Source organism: Tiliqua scincoides, chromosome 7 (assembly GCF_035046505.1).
Source record: "Tiliqua scincoides isolate rTilSci1 chromosome 7, rTilSci1.hap2, whole genome shotgun sequence".
Classification (NCBI taxonomy): Eukaryota; Metazoa; Chordata; class Lepidosauria; order Squamata; family Scincidae; genus Tiliqua; species Tiliqua scincoides.
This window is the reverse complement of record NC_089827.1, coordinates 61356738-61374863: the sequence shown is the minus strand read 5'-3', so window position 1 is coordinate 61374863 and position 18126 is coordinate 61356738. Positions and strand designations below refer to the sequence as shown.

At 46.2% G+C, this 18126-nt stretch overlaps 1 protein-coding gene across 1 annotated transcript; it reads left to right on the top strand.

The window, feature by feature from the left end:
* Nucleotides 1–271: 271 nt before the first annotated feature.
* Nucleotides 272–12346, top strand: MGP (matrix Gla protein). Its single transcript, XM_066634139.1, has 5 exons — nt 272–360; nt 5468–5617; nt 9323–9358; nt 10987–11062; nt 11969–12346. The coding sequence occupies exons 2-5, from the start codon at nt 5557–5559 to the stop codon at nt 12105–12107; spliced, it is 312 nt and encodes a 103-aa protein (XP_066490236.1). The 5' UTR covers nt 272–360; nt 5468–5556; the 3' UTR covers nt 12108–12346.
* Nucleotides 12347–18126: the final 5780 nt, after the last annotated feature.

The following is an 18126-nucleotide window of genomic DNA, read 5'->3' as shown; positions in this document are numbered from 1 at the left end:
GCCTTTCAAGGCCTCCATTCAAGGCCCCTTTCTGGTTAATGGCTTGCACACCGACACCCGACCCCCCAGATGTGGCTTTGACCCCATTAGCCACCGGCGTCCGTTCTTACACCCCCGCTCTCTCCTTGCTCAATTTCCTGAGGTTTCTGATTTCCTGAGAGAGGGAAGGAGATGTTTAGAAAAGAGGTGGCAGACTGGAGGAGGGTGCGTGAAGAGTGGGAGGGCAAGGGGAGGGAGGGGCCACTGCTTATCCATAAAAGGGGCCCCTTGCTGCCTGTGGAGACTGCAGGAACACTGGGAGAAGAGAACCGGCTTCCCTCAAAGAGGTCCTGAACGCAGCAAGAGGCCAGCCCTTTCACAGTGAGTATGCAGGGGCAGTGCTGATGTCTCTGCAGGTATGCACAGACTGTGGCAGGTGCTGTTCTGATCCAGTCCCTGTTAAGGTACACTGGGCTGCCCTGTTCAGTCTAATCAGTGCAGCCTTCTTTGCCAAGTTTAGAAGCAACCATCGCTTAGGTGCTGGTTTCTGCTTCTGATAGGGAGGAAGATGAAACGAGGTGATGACCGAGAATGAAGAGTGTATCTGCATGTATTATATGTGCATAGATGCGTTGTGCTGTCTGGTTTTAAAATGGCCCAGCTACAACTTTCTGCCTTCTTCCCCCCCCCCCAAAGAGCAGCCTCACTATTGAGTAATAACTATTTGTGGTTTGCATCTAATTAAAATAAATCACCATCAGGCAAATAAGCAATAGGCTTTTTTTTGGCTTTTGGAAGGAGATGCAAATCAGGATATGTCATATATTAATGGATGTTCCAGTTCTTTGGATGAGTTCCTCCAGCAACAGCAGCACAGCCAGCTGCTGGTATACAGTGAGGTAATGTTGGTGAAAGTGGTCACCATTACTTTCCGTGATTCTGGATCAAACATGAAAATACTATGATATTTTTGGCAAAGCTGTTTTAACGGGGTATTGATGATAAACTAATGACTGCACTCTTCCCAAAGTGGTCATCTTTATGACATCCAGTCATTCCAACATTTGTCCGACTTGCCTAGAAAGGCTTCCTGAAATGCTGATGAAAACCTGGACAGATCAGAATCAGGCTTTTCGCTGAGGTCCTACTCTGTTCACAGAATCTTTACCAGTCTCCAATTTTTATTCGCCCTTGGAAAATGTTAGGCGTTCTGTGGGTAAGATGTCTATAATGTCAACATGGCATTTAAAAACCCGTCCGCACTTCTGTAATCCTGGCAATTTGCATGACGACAGAGGGAACAAATCAAGAGAAAAGCTGGGAAGGAAAAAATTAGCTGTGTAGCTGGAGTCAGTACCTTCTCCCAGCAGGCTGAATGAAGATGAAGATTGGGACGTTTGTCAGGAAAGTGATCAGGGCGTCAGTTTTTTTGTGGCTAAGCATCACATGTCTTCATCCTGCTAGTCCTCTCCCCCGAACCTCTTTTTTCAGTCCCATTTTCTTATGTTCTTTCTCCACCTCTTTTGACTCAGCCTCCTTTTCTTGGTGCCACTGAGGCCCAGGCTTGCCAGAATGACTGGGAAATACAGTAAGCTCAGAAAATCCACATTCTATGAAATCTGAAATGGGGGCAGCATAAACAAATCCTTAGGAAGGCAAGTATGTTTTCTTATGGGAGACCAAAAGCATTTGCCTCCTGGAGGGGCTGGAGAACAAGGAGTAGAAGGGAAGCTGGTGCAAGAAACTGGAGGGACCATTCATATCAGGGGTGGGACTTTTGGCCTCTCGGGGAGTCCAGATCTCAGAAAGACTGTATTAAAAACTAAGATGAGGCCAGTGGAGAGGGGAAAATGTCCTAGACTGAGAAAAAGACGTTCTTTCTTCTTTGGGGGGGATACTGCTTTAGAAACAGGCTTCTCCTGTCCTTCTCTGTCTCTCCCCACATGCTCCCAGCATTTGAAGAGGGCTAGTTTTGAGTGAACGATTTCTTGGCTCCGGTGGGGCTCTCTGCAGATTCCAATCTGATCTGGACACTCCCTTCTTCATAAGCATTTTTCCAAAGGGAGTATCAGGAGTTGTTGCCTAATTCTGGTGCATTTAACAATCCCTTCTAAGCAACCTGTGTGCATGCTGCTATCTGTTTCCAAGGTCTCGACTTATCAGACGTCATTATCATCATAATTATTATTAATCATTTAATAATTTAAAAAGCAGCACACAAAAACAACCAATCATGGTGATGTTCCTTGAAAAACTGGCCTCCCTAGTTAGAAAGAAAGTGATCTATGCCCTATTTGGCTGTGTGACTCCGGAAGCTAATGGGCTAGCAAAGTTTCTTAGAGAGCCTGCTTCTGGATATTCTTTTTGGTATGGACAGTTGCCCAGCCTAGAGAGTCGGTTCTCTTCTAAATGAGGTTTTACAAGTGGTGTGAGTGAAACCACAGATTCCGTCCCTTCAAGTGTTTTGGTAGTTGTTGGGTTTCAGATGAATGTGCACATTCTCTTCTGATTCCCAGTTTCTAGGAATTAGAGATCTCACAGCCCAATCCTAATCAATTTTCCAGTGTCAAAGCAACCGTAATGCAGCCCTGAGATAAGAGAACCCTTACCTTGAGAAGAACTCTGTGACTGACCCCCCACCCACCACAGGATGCAGCGCACACCCCATTGGCACGGCTGTATTTGAAGTGAAACTTTAGTTAGGATTGGGCTGTAAATTATTCCCAGTGCAGGTTGCCCAATATCCCTGGTAGATTTTCATGTTGTGGTTTTTTTTTTTTTTTTTGGTCTTCCTAGTTCATGTGTCCCACATCTTCAAGCTGGCTAAGATTGATATCATCTGATCTCGGAAGCTAAGCAGGGTCAGGCCTGGTTAGTACTTGGATGGGAGACCGCCTGGAAATACGGTGTGCTGTAGGCTTATACCATAGTCTTTTGAGACTGAAGGTTGGCAACCAAGATGGGTGGAACGATAGCTCTTTTCCATTACCCATTGTCTCTGCTACTTGACCAAAATGTATTGTAACAAAACAACCGAGAACTGATTACCCAAACATTATTGATGGGATGATGATTTGGCAAAATGCTCACATACTCATTTTTGTGTGGGGAGACTGATCTTGTGTCTGTTTCAACATGTTATGACTGTGGCACTCAGCCTCCTGGAAAACCATAATGGGCTAGGATGGGGAGGACAGACGACATGATGATGACACATGGTTGTGTGAATTGGGGCCCAGACAAAAATTGTAGCAACTGAACTTGTAGCCATGTGTAACTACTTGAGAAATCTAGAATGTAGCACAGTTTGCATCTAAATGTTTATCCTAAAATCTAGCACAGTGGTTTTCAACCTTTTTTCATTGTATGGCACAAGACAAGGTGCTTAAATTGTCAAGACACACCATCAGTTTTTTGACCACTGACAAGGCACACCATGCTGTTGTTAGGGGGCTTACATCCCCCAATGGCCCTATCAATAAATGATCCTCCCCCAAACTCCTGTGGCACACCGGCAGACCATTCGTGGCACACCAGTGTGCCATGGCACAGTGGTTGAAAATGGTTGATCTAGCAGACCAGGAGGGAAAAATCCTTGAGAATCTGGAAGTCTCTTATTAATTATGGGTAAAAAGCCTAAAAATATTTGTTACATTTTTATCCTGCCTTTCATCTGCTCAAGGAGACTTATATGGGTTCCCAGGGTGTCTCCTATCCAGACACTGGCCAGACCTAACCTGCTTAGCTTCAGCAAAGTAGCTGAACTATGGGCCCTTAGACCACATGCTGACAAAATCCATAAATAGTATTTGCTAAAGGCTGTGAAGCTGGAATGACTCTATGAAGAGTGTGCAGTGTGCAAAATGCCTGCACTTTCTACACCTTTTCTGCCCTTTGGAGCCTTTTAATGGTTCCTGAGCACTTCTTCCTTTATCCTTGATGTTCCTGCCAAAAACCTGAAACTCTGCCATGTCCCCGAACTTCACAACTGGGAAACATTGCACGTCATGTACTCTGATGGCAGTTTGCTGAATGGACCTTGGTTGGTGTAGAAGTCTAAACTTATCACTTATCAGCCAACTTACTGTTGAGCAATAGCAGTTGCTTCTATAGAGCCTGAAGGTTTTAGCAGTGTAGTGGCCAAGTTAAAGCAGCAAAGAGTTCTGTGGCACCTTAAAAGTCTAATAAATGCTCTCAATGCAAGCTGTTGTGAGCCAGAATTTGTCAGGTGCATAGAACGTGTATATACCATGAGTGCAGCATAAAGACTGAGGCAAAGAGGCAAAGAAAGAAGGCCTGTGGCCAGGGAGACACACCAGGGACAGACTACATTTGCTCCCAGTGTGGAAGGGATTGTCACTCCCAAATTGGCCTTTTCAGCCACACTAGACGCTGTTCCAGAACCACTTTTCAGAGCACGATACCCTAGTCTTCCAAGACTGAAGGATGCCAATGATGATGACATTGAACATAAAGATTACTTTTTAAAAAGAGAGGTACACGCAGGTGAGAGGAGCTGAATCTTCCTTACCTGATCTCCCTATACCCCAAGCATTTCTCACCTCAGCCTGACTTATTTCCAGTATTGGAACTGGACTGGAAAAAAGTCACAACAGCGATGGAGCATAGAGAGGTAAGAAGGTGGAGTGTTCAGCTCCCCTCACCCCTGCAGCCTTTTGTTGCAAAAAGGGGTTCTTTCCCCCACCCCAGTTTTTGACATGAAGAACTTCTCCTGTCACAATTAATTTGACCCTCACTGAGGCAGTAAACCAGTGCCTGGGCTGTAGCGTTCCATTTTTGAATGCTCCACTGTCCAATGAATTCCTTGCATATAGAAATCTAGCATGTTGGGCAGGAGACTAGTTAGAGATAGGATACAAACAACTGATTATAGCAGAATAGGAGCATGATGGGTTCAACGCCACATGAATGATCCTCTTCTCGCTTGAACTGAAACTGACAATGCGTCTACAGGAAAGCTGTGAGTTTTAGAAAGGAGCGAGGAGAAGCCAAGTCTGAAATCAGTTTTGAAATGCCGTTTTTTTCCCCCAGGGAAAGTTATTTTATCTGGAAGGGTGAGGGATCATAATACGCACTCTGTGTATACAGACTGAGCATGGTGAAGGCAGGCAAATTATTGGAGAAATTAGAAAGGAAAATGTTTCTGCTGAGGAGACGCCTACATAATCCTCCGTCCGTGGGCCTCAGCCTAACCCATGGAATTCCATTCCCAGAGTCCGACATTTCTGAACTTGCAGAGTTAACAGCTCACCTCCCTTCGAACTGCGGAGTCCTCCCTCTGCAGGAAGGGAGGGGAAAGGGGGCATGCCCACCTCCACTGGAGGGTTATTAAACTCGCTAATAGTGGGTGTTTTGTAACAGCCTCCTCGAGGGCACATGCCAGCCAGTCCCCACCTTTCTTAGGGCCCCTCCATCTGCCTCCCAGCTGCTGCTGTCTTAATAAACACTCCACTGCTAAACTTTACAGCTTGCCTCCAGACTTCGGCTGGCCTTGGTCGATTCAGAGAATAAGAAGAGAGACACGGAAAGGGGGACAGAGGGGAAAAGAGACCAACCATGCGGACCCTTGTCATTCTCGCACTCCTGGCCGTCCTGATGATGGCAGCTTTCTGCTATGGTAAGTGCTGTTTTTGATTGCTGATAATTTGGAGTAATAGTTTGTCATAGAACTGTTCAATGTTTCGAGCCACCCACTTGAGCCTGATTGTCATCCTCTCTCTCTCTCTCTCTCTCCAATCTTGGCATCCCTTTGCCAATGTCCTAGCCTGCTTCCCCCTAACTTCTGGCCAACACTCAGCTAGAGCTCTCAAGCTCCAGAACCCCCCAAGCTTCACGTCTTTCACGGATCATTCTATCCTTCCTCCTTAACAGCTCCATCTCATCAGATAAAATGTGGGGGATAGAGGAAGATAAATCTGTCATTTTACCTGTGAACAGCACCGTTTCTCAATAAATATACTGCTGGCTTGGAACAGTTTGGAGGGTATATTCATACATTCCTGAGATACATATCCTGATTTCTTGATGAGCATTGCCCATTGGATTTTCATTAACTTGAAAGCAATGAGATTCTCAGTGGGATAGATGTATGAAAAGCATTATGTAATGATTTTGAATCTTGATTTTGCACCTTGACTTGAATCTTGATATTATATTACATTTTGGACACCTTGACCTTATATGATGACTTTGAATCAGGGGCTTCATGATTGTTCCAGTGGGCTTGAGAACAAATGCAGCTGCCTTCTAGTGAGTCATTCCACTGGTCCATCTAGTCATTATTGTCTACAACATCAACTAGGAATGACTCTCCAGGAGTTTAAGGCAGGGGTTCCTTGCCCTCTCTGGAGACTGAAGACTTAGGACTTTCAGAATGCAAAGCACATGCTACACCACTGAGCTCCTCCTTCTCCTCCTCTAAAGAGGAAATAACATTTGTTCTATCCAGAAAGTCCTTCATCTGAAGCAGCAAGGATGGACAGATGAGAGTGATAAACACTAGAGTGATAAATGCTAGGCAAATGACTATTTGACATTGGGAAACAGTTTGTCTTTTCACTGAGCAGCATATTTGTTCTTGTTCTCCATGTTTGCACTAGTAGACCATGGTTCCATTCCACCCCCCCCCCCCGCAATCCTGTGCAAATTTACCTGGGAGTAAGCCCCACAGAGAGTGACCAGATACAATGGAGGACAGAGTGCCTATACCTTTAACTATTGTATAGATGGAATTATGATTAATTATTATTAACAGTATTTGTATACTGCTTTTCAATGGAAAGTTCACAAAGCGGTTTACAGAGAAAATCAAACAACTAATGGCTCCCTGTCCCAAAAGGGCTCACAATCTAAAAAGATGCAAAAAATTTTTTGGCAGGTGTAGCTCAATATGGGGGGGGGGAGGGGGCTTAAAAAGCTGCACCTGACAAAATTCCTTCTTCTATGCAATGATTAAAGGTACAGGCACCCTGTCCTCACAGAAAACAGTGGTAGTGTGCTTCTGAATAAGCGTGCATAGGACGGCACAGGGCTTTATATAATGCCAGCAAACTATTGTCAATAATGATTTGGATATGGTCATTCCCATCAAATGGCTTATTCCAGTGTTTCTCAAACTGTGGGTAGGGACCCACTAGGTGAGTCACGAGCCAATTTCAGGTGGGTCCCCATTCATTTCAATATTTTATTTTTAATATATTAGACTTGATGCTACCATGGTATGTGACTGCATTTGGGGAACTGTTACAGACCTTTACTTTGAATGGGCTACTCTGTATATATTTTAAACAATGATAGTAAATGGGACTTACTCCTGGGTAAGTGTGGGTAGAACTGCAGCCTAGGATTGTTAAAAATTTTCCTGCTTGATGATGTCACTTCTGGTCATGATATCATTTCTGGTGGGTCCTGACAGATTCTCATTCTAAAAAGTGGGTCCTAAAGTGGGTGTTAAAAGTGTTAGAACCACTGTCTTATTCATTCATTTAGGCAATTTATACCCCACCTTTCTTCCCAACAGTGGTACTCCAGGTGGCATACAAAATGTAAAACAAATACCCAAAATGTACAAATAAAATTATAATCTGTCACCGGATCCCTTGCATTCCATCATTGATGCAACCTCACCTCTTGGTTCAACCAGTACATAAGAACATAAGAACATAAGAACAGCCCCACTGGATCAGGCCATAGGCCCATCTAGTCCAGCTTCCTGTATCTCACAGCGGCCCACCAAATGCCCCAGGGAGCACACCATATCCCAGGGAGCACACCAGTGAAATTCCATTTCTGGCGATAGCTTTGTATTTTTATATTTTTATATATTTCTCAGAACTCTATTTTACCAGTATATTAAGCATCTTGCCATTCTGAACTAATGAAGCTAGCTTACCTTTTTATAATTGAAAGAGAAACAGAAGTTAAATGTATTAAAGCTCAGGGGGCTAAAACATACAGGTGTGACTCAGCCAAAATTTGGTATTTTTAATTCAAACTGATGTCACTGATGTCAGGAAAATTAAAGCATTGGGGTCCTTAACTTTGAATGGATTCATGCTCTAAATAGTGCTATAATTATGGACAAAATTTTGTGTCATATGTATTGTTTCCGCACTGTCCAATGAACACTCAAGACAACAGATACGGGAGAAAGGGCAACTTTATTTCATGTTACCAAGAGAAGCAGAGGCTGAGACCTGCAGCATCCGAGGCAGCAAAAGCCCCTGTGGTGCGGGGAGGGACCTCTGGGCGGTACCAGAAACCTCTGCCCCCAGGCGGGCATGCACCCGACTCCGAGTCGCGCCCCGCTGCTGGGACGGCGCGTCTCATCCATGTCTATCCCTTAAGGGGAAGGCAGCCGGACGCAGACTGCGCCACCTCGAGCCGCTGAGCCTCTGAGGTGTGCCCCGCGGTCCCGGCCAGGGCCCCATCTACGTCCTCATGCCGCCAAGCCCCTGAGGACTGAAATAGGGTTCTGCCCTGCCTATGCCGCCTGAAGGTGCATGCCAAAGTCCCATTCACGCCTCCTAACCCGCACCACCTGCCCTCTTAAAATGACCAATGGCAGCTTGCAAACAGGGGGGGATGTAACCCCCAGGCCCATAACAGTCTGGGGTAGGCGAAAAAACTGCCTGCCCTCGGCCAATCTTGGCAGGCAGCAAAAAATTCCTACCCGGCCCCAAACGGCGACCAGTTAAACTCAGACTGCCTCTAGGGCGGGCGGGCGGGTATTCCCACGGTGCCCACATGCACAAGGAGGAAGAGGGCTGGGTCTCGTCCCCTTTTAAAAGGTCCGTTGTGGCTGACAGACCCCGCCCCTTCACCTCTCCCTTGGGGAGGGACTGGACCCTCGTGTCCCGGCCAGGCAAAACAAACTCCGAACACCTCTTTAATTGGGTGTTCGGGATAATCACAGGATCATAATTTCCTTTCTCCACATCTGTTTGATGAATTAGATCTATCTACCTTTATGATTTTGTGATAGCCACTACATATATGGCTTTAAAAAGGATCAGATGCATTCATGGAGGGGCTGTGTCCATCAGTGGTCATTAGTCATAATGGCATAGATTGCCATGTTCAGTAGCAGACTGCCTCTGATTACCAGATACTGGGGGAAACCGCAGGGGCACGCTATCTCCATCACACACTGCTTCTGGTGGGGGGGGGGAGGGGGGAGGTGCGGCCATCTGGTCAGCCACTGTCAGGCATCTGAACTATTGGGATTTTGGAACTGATCCAGCAAGGACCTTTAAATGCTCTTACATTTTTATTCCTTTCTGTTTTAATTGATATTATATTTCCATTTTTTCTCCTCTCACAGAATCCCACGAGAGTATTGAATCACATGAATTTCCAAGTAAGAAATACTATTTGATTTCCTGAGATGCTCAAGAGACATATTTGGCTTGGGTGGGGAAATTCACAGTGTTTTGTCATATCACCTTCCCAATCAACCTGAGGGGCAAGTAGGAAACCTTTCATTATGAGCCTGTCTGACTCTACTTTGGTCCCCTGTCCTCTTGTTGGATCCAGGCTATTCCCTCTATATCTTTTCATCCAGTTTCTGATGCAGTATGGGAGTCAGGGAGCTATATATGCAGAATCCTATCCCCCTTCCCGGGCCTGATCTGCCAACATGGGGTAATGTGCCAGTGATTTAGCAGGTGCAGATCTGAGTTGCCTTGATGTGGTGACTGAGGCTTTTCCCAGGGCAAGGGGATGAATGCCCCCTTACCTTGAGGAGACCTCCTTCCTGCAAATTCCCCTGCAGGATGCAGCAGAAGCCACAGTGGTGCCACTACATTGATGTGGGTGAACTTGGTTAGGATTGGGCTGCCTGTCTGATAAGCTGCAAAGGTGACATGCCCTCTTCCACAAAAGTAAAAGAGTTCTGTCCATCTAACTATCCATCCATCTAACTATCACAGAGTTGTCAGTGAGCTTTCAAGTTCTCGAGAACTCAGTAGCAGGATTCAGCAGCCTTCTGTTTCTCACCTAGCAGAGATGCTGATCAAGTTGCATCTCCCTGCCCTAAACCTCCTGCATTCCATGTTAACATTGTTACAAACTGAGGACCTTGGGGTTTTTCCCTTATGCCCACACTTTTTCCTGACTAATTTTAGTTTTGCTTAACCTGTAACCCGAAGTTCTGCTGAACACCAACTTGCTGTCCAGTCATTGCTGGACACCAACTTGCTGTCCAGCACCAACTTGTACCAGTCATTTTCGTTGGTCCTAGGGTTGGTTCAGACTAAAGTTAAATGGCTTTCTCAGCTCTGTGCATTTCAAGATATGCATGCTTACAGGACACATGTCCTGGCCTCCCTTCCAAGTGACTTTGGGCCAGTTTTCTTGAATGTGCTGGGGGAGGGCGGGGTGGTTTGTCCAAAGAAAAATGGTGGTGAGCCATGGGGGTGGTGGCCACTTGAGATCAGGATGTGACCCTCTTCTGGGTCCTGACCCACCTGAAGACCAATAGAACAGGATGCAGCCACAAAAAGCATTGTCCCCCCAAAGAAATTTTAGGGCCCATAGAGGAATTCTAGGGAAACAAAATGCCTCTAAAATAAACTGTTTAAATAAACTATTTCTCTTTCCCTGGTACTGGTAACAACTCTGGATGCCAGATTGTATTTCTTGACTGCCCTAAATACCAGGAATATTTCGATAAGTTGGAAAACGCACAGAGAAAATACAAAAATGTTTCACATACTGGAGACACTGAGTTTTTGAAAAAACAGAACAGGCAAACTTTTGTATATCTTGGCCAGATGAAAACTGATAGGAAACACACACATGGGGAACTGGAAGGGGGGGGCAGAGGTCAGTGTTAAAAGGCAAGGATTGGGTCTGGTGGGGTTAGCTCTCAGGAAATGAAGCCTGATGTCAATGAGTCACTGGTGGAGCAATGTTATTTTCAGGCTGTTGGCCTTCTGTTCAGCTACAGTTCATGCCACAATCAAAAACAATCCTCTTCCTCACCAGGTCCCTTTATCAACAGAAGACATGCCAACGTCTTCATGAGAACTCCACCAAGGCGGAATTCTGTGGTGCAGGAAAGGTACGATCTCAGGGTTACACACACTCAGCCTGTGTGGCAGCAAGGGTGAGGGGGAGGTTAATGTTTTCAGATAAAAGAAGCAATTGCCCCAACAAAGGACACATTTACTAGTGTTGTGCACCACTTGGACCTATTGTGAGTGGGGAGAGACATTAATGCGTCAGTTAGCACAGAGCACTTCTCTAAGATCTTAGTAGTGGGCCAAACTAGACATGGTATTAAGCGTACCATTTTTACATTTGAGTGTGCACACGTGTGTATGTTCTTCTTGATGTGACTGCTGCATCTCATTCCAAAGGGGGGTGCCCCCACAGGAGAAGGAACGGGGTGGCAACCACATCGCAAAGTGGCGGCTGCCAGCATCTCCTCCTTCACCAGGCGAACCCAGACGTTATATCATGATGTCATTTGACAATGTGATGTTGTGACCCCCGGGTGTAGGGGCCATTACATACACCTCTGTGTCAATGCACAACAACCTTTGTGATCTGCATCACAACTGAGCACTGGCTATGAGCCGGTATACTGTATTGGGGGCTGTTAAGTTTAGACTGCAGAGCTGCCTTGTTAACAGTAAGATCAATTGTCTTTGCTGGATTCTTGGTAGGGTTGCCACAGAAGCTTCTTCCACCTCTCACTGTATGAAGCCTCCTCCCCCTTAATACTGCTTCTGTGGCTTGTTTATATCTGAGGGGCGGAGGCCACACACAGCGGCTTTATCATCTCATTTTCGGGGGGGGGCATTTGAGTGAAGCAGCTCTCAGGTATTCTGAACAATCTGTAAAGACACTGCAGAGACTTTCTCTACAGATTGAATGAACGCAGGTGGAGATCATTTTAAGCCCTGCCAATGCTGTCTTTCTCCCCCTTCGCCCCCCCACTTTCTCCTCCTGTTTGTGTGGGCAGGATGAGGGAACGCAACAAGACCCCCCAGGAACGCCAGCGGGAGCTCTGCGAGGACCATGACCCCTGCGAGCGCTATGCTTGGCGCCATGGTTATGCCGCTGCTTACAAGCGTTTCTTTGGGCAGAGAAGGAGCCAATGAACCGTCAGGAATCGCCATTCCCAGTGCCAGGAGCCTGGGTCCTCTATCCATGAAGAGTGACATCTCTGAAATGTATCATGATGCTTGTTCATTGTATATTATTCCACCTGCTTCTTTGTTCTTCTTTCGCCAATGATTCTTGGATTCTCAGTTAATTAGCAAAGTGCTGATGTAGTGGTGGTGGGCAGAGAAGGATGTGGGTGTTTATTACAAAATAAACAGCTGGTTTGATACTAAAACGGAGTTTCTTTTGAGTCCTGCCAAGGATTAATGTCTATACTTGCACTCTTTGGCTTGGAGTTTAGAAGATCTAAGGAAGTGCTGGGGAATGCCGTCAGAGGGTACTTTCCCACGTGACTAGCCTGGCCCAATATGAGAGCTGGTATGGCTGATTTGGAAAAGGGCTACGGCAATAGTCCAAAACTTAAGTGGCTGATGTGGGCAAGATCATAAAGTCGAATTCAGAGAGATATTTAAAGCAACCTATTCACGCCTTCACCAGCGTACGCTTACGGACTGCAGGATGAAACAATGATACCACCCATCACTTATCCTCATACATTTGCCATAAGATGTAGAGTGGGCATATGCATGTGCACTCATGCACATTTTGTCCCAATACATGCACTTCTGCCACCCAGTAAAGGGGTTGTCTGTGTAGTGATGGGTGGATGTGTAATATCACTGCCCCATCATGCATTCAGGGTGCTTTAAAGGATGTGAAACAAATCCGCCTCCTCTTTCCTAGCAGCCAGGCTCACAATGTACTGGGTTTCTGTCATTCTTTTTAGCTTCCTCTCTATTCAGAACAAATCCACGGTTCACAAGCACTTAAGCTTCAAAAGCCTTCCTGTGTATTAGTGATTCTTTTGTGGCCCTTCCTTCCTCAGATCAGTTTAATAGGACCAACATTCACCGGACAACACTGACAGGGCCAGTGTCTATGTCTTGGTCCACTCTCAAGTGTCTTCCCCACTTCCTAACTGAAAGGCTGATGCTATTAGCTAATGAAAACTTGTATTATATTGCGCTTGTGGCAAACATCGCGTGCATTCTCCACCAAGAAGGAGTGGAGAGAGAGCCAAGAGTGTTTGTTGCAAGGTGATGGTTTCCTTTCTGTTTATGTGAAGTCTGTTCGAAATCAAACAACAGGTTTCCCCCCAAAACCGTTTAAGTTAAAAGAGTGCGGGAAGGGAGGTTTCATTCAAAATTCCATCCCAAATGGCCATTGAAAGGAGAGAAAGGGAGCTAAACAACCCCAAAAAGTATATAAGGATAAGCTCCTAGCCCCATTGGAGTCAATGGGGCTTACTCCCAGGAAAGTGTGGATAGGCCTGTCAGTGTGCAAAGCTGGAGCTGAAACTGAGTTGGATCACAGAGCAGGGCCTCTGAGAAAAATTTTTATCAGGGAGTTATAAAGTTTCTTTTGGGTCCCTTTACAAATGGGAAGGGGTGAAACAGAGCAGGGGGGATGGTGACAGGGTGAGCAGAATGGGGACAGAGAGGGGAAAAACAAGGTAGGGAGGGTGGAGACAGCTGGAAAAGTCTTTGGCACCCAGGTCTACCCACCCACGTGGCGTTGGCAGCTAGATTCAATAATACGGAAAACCAAACACATTCCCAAGTCCCTCTCAAATTTTTTGAATATAGAAAATCATTGCAGGAAATTAGCATTGTTGCATTTAGCCTGACACTAGAATGTAAAGTGTCCTGGGTGTACTGATATTCAGTAGTCCTGCAGCTGCATCCCTGAGCTCCCATACACTCCTTCATGGTAAGCGGTTGCATGAGCCAAAGAGTTACTGTAGCAGGCTTGCTTCCTCTCAGATTAGATACAGTGTTAAGGGCAGCACATATGGCTTGTAGCAGTAGCTGAGGCCACACACGTGTGGTAGTGCCCCAAGCATTCCGTGTGGGCAACAAGTATGAGTGAGATAGGAAAATGTAAGATGCCAGGAAATTTCTGGGCCCCCTCCTTTGGCTCCTGGGCCCCCTTTTGAGGCTGTACCCAGGTACAAATTACCCCCCCCCCATAGACCCTGTCACAGAGCTCCAGCACCGAGCTGTATCACTGCTGAATCACATTGCTGAATGATTTGAAAGATTGCTAGTAACATGTTCTTTGTACATAAACCCAGTTTTATTTGAGAACCTGCATTGTGTCTAATCCAGTCTTGCCCTTAATTCTGTTGGGGCACCAAGTTACCAGGAGTGTCCTCAATCCCTCAAGGCCGTTTGCAGAGTGAGGTCCCAGCAAGCTATGAACTGGTGGCAGTGGAAGAATGACTGGATGGGTCAGCATCAGGTGCCTAGGGTCCTGGACCAGGAACCCTTTGAGGGCACCACAGTGTGGCAGGGGAAGGAGGGAAGAGCATTGTGACACGCACATACAAGCCGAAGTGGGAGACAGCTGCCCACAGTGAAAAAGAAATGGCTAGGGAAAGACACCTCTGGGGAAAAGAGAGACCCCTGGAGGAAGATACTGTGAGATAAAGGGAGATACATAGATGAATGATATAGAGACAGGTGGAAGGAAAGAGATAGAAGAAGAACATGGGTGGCACTGAGGACATGAGAGCATCAGTGATAGATGAATGATATAGAGACAGATGGAGGGGAAGAGACAGGGATACACGGGATAGAAGAAGGAGATGAGTGACATTCAGGACATCACTGAGAGCATCAGTGATAGATGGGGGAAAGAGATTATTTTACTGTGGCTGGGTGGGTGCACTGGAATTTACCAGCCACAGGACCGACTACGGACCTCTTCTAATAATCTATTATAACAAAGTTAAGCAAGCTTCTCTATTTTAAACCCTTCACTCATTTTTTCTTAAAATAAGGAACGGGCAGCCCAATCCTGAGCTGTCCAGCATGCGGGGCTGCAGTGGCACCAAAAATGGCTGCAGTTGCATCCAGCACACCCCAGACAGCTGCTGCTGCCTCCTCAGGAGAAGGGGACTTTCGTCCCCTTCCCCCGGGTAAAACGAGTAACTCCACAATGGGGCTACTCGATTCTATGACGACCTAAGGGTCAGCATAGAGCCTCCGTGTCGGGCGAACAGCCCCACACTGAAGCTCAGGATCCAGTGGAGCAAAGCTCCACCAGTCTCGCCTCCTCCCACCCTGCCCTGGAACGCCCCCGCTTCTTTCCATGCCCCCACCTACCTCTCTGCTCCCCAGCAGTCTGCGCGACTGCCGAGCAGTGGAGCTCCCAGACCTGCAAATGTGCCTTATGCACTCTTTAGGATTTGCCCTAAGCCAGCTAACAATCAATCAAAATTTAACACAATAAAACATAACAATAAATGCAATCAATATTTAAAAAATCAAAGGTAATGTAACAACAAACGTAACAAGAATAATGTTCAGAGAGCAAAAAACAATCCAGATTTAAAAAGGTTTGAGCTCCTGCATGAAGACTGACAGGGAAGACTCAATTCAACAGAGAGAGAGAGCCTTCCATGGTTGTGGCGCAGTTATAGAGAAGGCCCTTCTTGTGGCTCGGGGGTGTCCCTTCTCATAGGGAAGAGGGAAATTCCAGAAATACCCCTGGTACAGAATTGTAAGGGACTTTACAACCAGCACTTTGAATTGTGCTCAGAAACAAATTGGCAGCCAATTCAGACAGAGGAGAAGCAATCCAAAAGAGCCACACTGCCCGGCCAACAGCACCACATGGGCTGCCCCATTCTGCACTAATTGCTGTTTCCAAACCAACTTCAAAGGCGGGCCAACATAGAGTGTGTTACAGCAATCAAGTCTTGATGTTGTCAATGTCTGGCCCACTGACATCAGGTCTGAATGACTCAGGAAAGGTTGCAGCAGGCACACTAACCAAAGGTCTCTCTGGCCACCACCTGAGCATCCAGGATGACTCCAGAAATACTCCCAAGCTTCAGGCCTGTTCCTGCAGAAGGAGTGCCACCCTATTCAGCTAACCAAGAAGACCTCTGCTTTGCCTGGATTTAAGCACATGATCACAGTTGCTTTGGAGCAAAACTGCATCCTTTGCAAGAGATCTTACTCTTTGAGTCCTCCAGAGTCTGTAACAAAGCAGAAGAAGGCCTGTCTCATTGAATCAGCAGCATTTTGAATTTACTTGCAAATATCCAATATTCAATGTTTTAGAGTACCTTTGAGGACCTACAAATAGCAGGTTAAGAAGGACTTTCTAAATATCCACCAGTAGCTGGTACGACTGTTTACTATTCCAAGAACGCCTTTATGTAGACTTTGTGACTGTCGGCATAGCCTGGAATGTTCCAGAAACTCAAGGCCCTTGACTTTCAATGGATAGAGCTATACTGTGCAAAGTTATGGCCCTGCTACCAAACCACAAATATTTGGAAGCGTCCAAGTGAGCATAGCCTAAGAAGCTTCCCTTTGCTTCCATTTCACCCTAAATCAAGCAGAGACATTAGCCCTCCCCCCAGAAAAAATAATGCACAGGCCACCCATGGATGCACTCGTTCACCTCCACATAGCATACCCATGTAGCACATGTATCAGTGCCACAGGAACAGGCACAACACCAAAGCTGGTGCCAGTCTTAAGTGAATGTGTAAATAGATTCTCAGCCCACTGCTGACCACTGACACTTGGATTTCTTCCTTTAAATGTGGTGATAAACACACAGCAGCCTTTTACATTGATGAAACTATGTGCTGTGTCAACTCTTTAGGCCTCCAGCCTTCCGTAGGTCCCTTTGCAAATAACTGAACCTACAGAAGTGACACGGACAGAGGCAAACCACCCAGGGATGTGTGTTTTAAAATTGTTAATGTACTCTGATGAGACACATAATAAAGCTATTGGCTGCATATGATAGAAATGCTGGTGTGACACAACAGGCCTTTGAAAGTCCCACATTTATTAATGGGTGGGGAGCACAGAACCCTCTGTACAGAGAAAACTGCCTTAGATCAAACCAGAGCATACATCTTGCTCAGAATTGTTGGCACTGACTGGCAAAGACACTGATTGGCAAAGGGGTTTCTGACAGGGGTCTTTCCCAGACTTTCTTTCCCAGACTTACCTGGAGATCAGGTCACCAGGAGCTGAACCTGCAGCTACTGCAGCCTTCCCAAGGCACAGTTCTTCATTGACCAGCAGGACTTGAAAGCCTGAGAGCCCAATCCTATGCATGACTACTCAGAAGTAAGTCACATTGCAGTCAATTGAACTTACTCCCAGGTAAGTGTGGATAGGGTTGCAGCCCAAGTGCTGCAGCTTCCATTAAAAAAGAACAGGACAGAAAAGCTCATATTTCTAGCAAAGTTGTTTTCATGAAAAATAGGCAGGCAGTTCACTCTACTGCTATTGCTATGCTTGCGAATTACTACTAGTAGTAGTGCAAGGTAGTCTAAGAATGTGGCAATGACTAGGAAGTTTACAATCTATGCCAATCTTGAGTGTAGAGTGCTGGTAGCATTTTCTTCTGAATTCCAGCAAAAGCTAAAATGAGAACTAAAGTTCAGGGCAGAAGTTGCAAAAATCTTTGGTGAATTGCAGCTGGTTGGGTCACTTGAAGCAGGTGCTGATGGTGTCACTGGTGTGGCCTCCGAAAAGCCTGTGGGTTACATGGCGTGCTGTGCTAGCATGCACTGGAGACTTTGGGCAAAGACCTTCACTGCACTTCCCATGCCTGCCCCAGAAGGTGCATTGCGTATCACCACTGTCGCCAGTACTGAGGGTACAGGGAGTATCAAAGTCATGTGGACTTTCCGATGGACATGGATCCTTCATCCAATCTGGCTGATCCCTGATGGCATGGATTCAGACTTTCTACAGGCCTCCAGAGATTTAGCCAGGAGCCAAGGAGCTGCAGGGAGGAGTTGACCTCTTGACGTATATGCAATGCTTTTAAGCTTATGCTGGGGATGAGATCTACTCCAATGATATCACATGATCCTGAATCCATTGTACAGACAGGAGTATTCGGTGCCATTGTGAAAGCTGTCATCTGCAGAGTGGTCATCAGGCCCTCCCTAACTCCACCATCTTGAGGAATAGT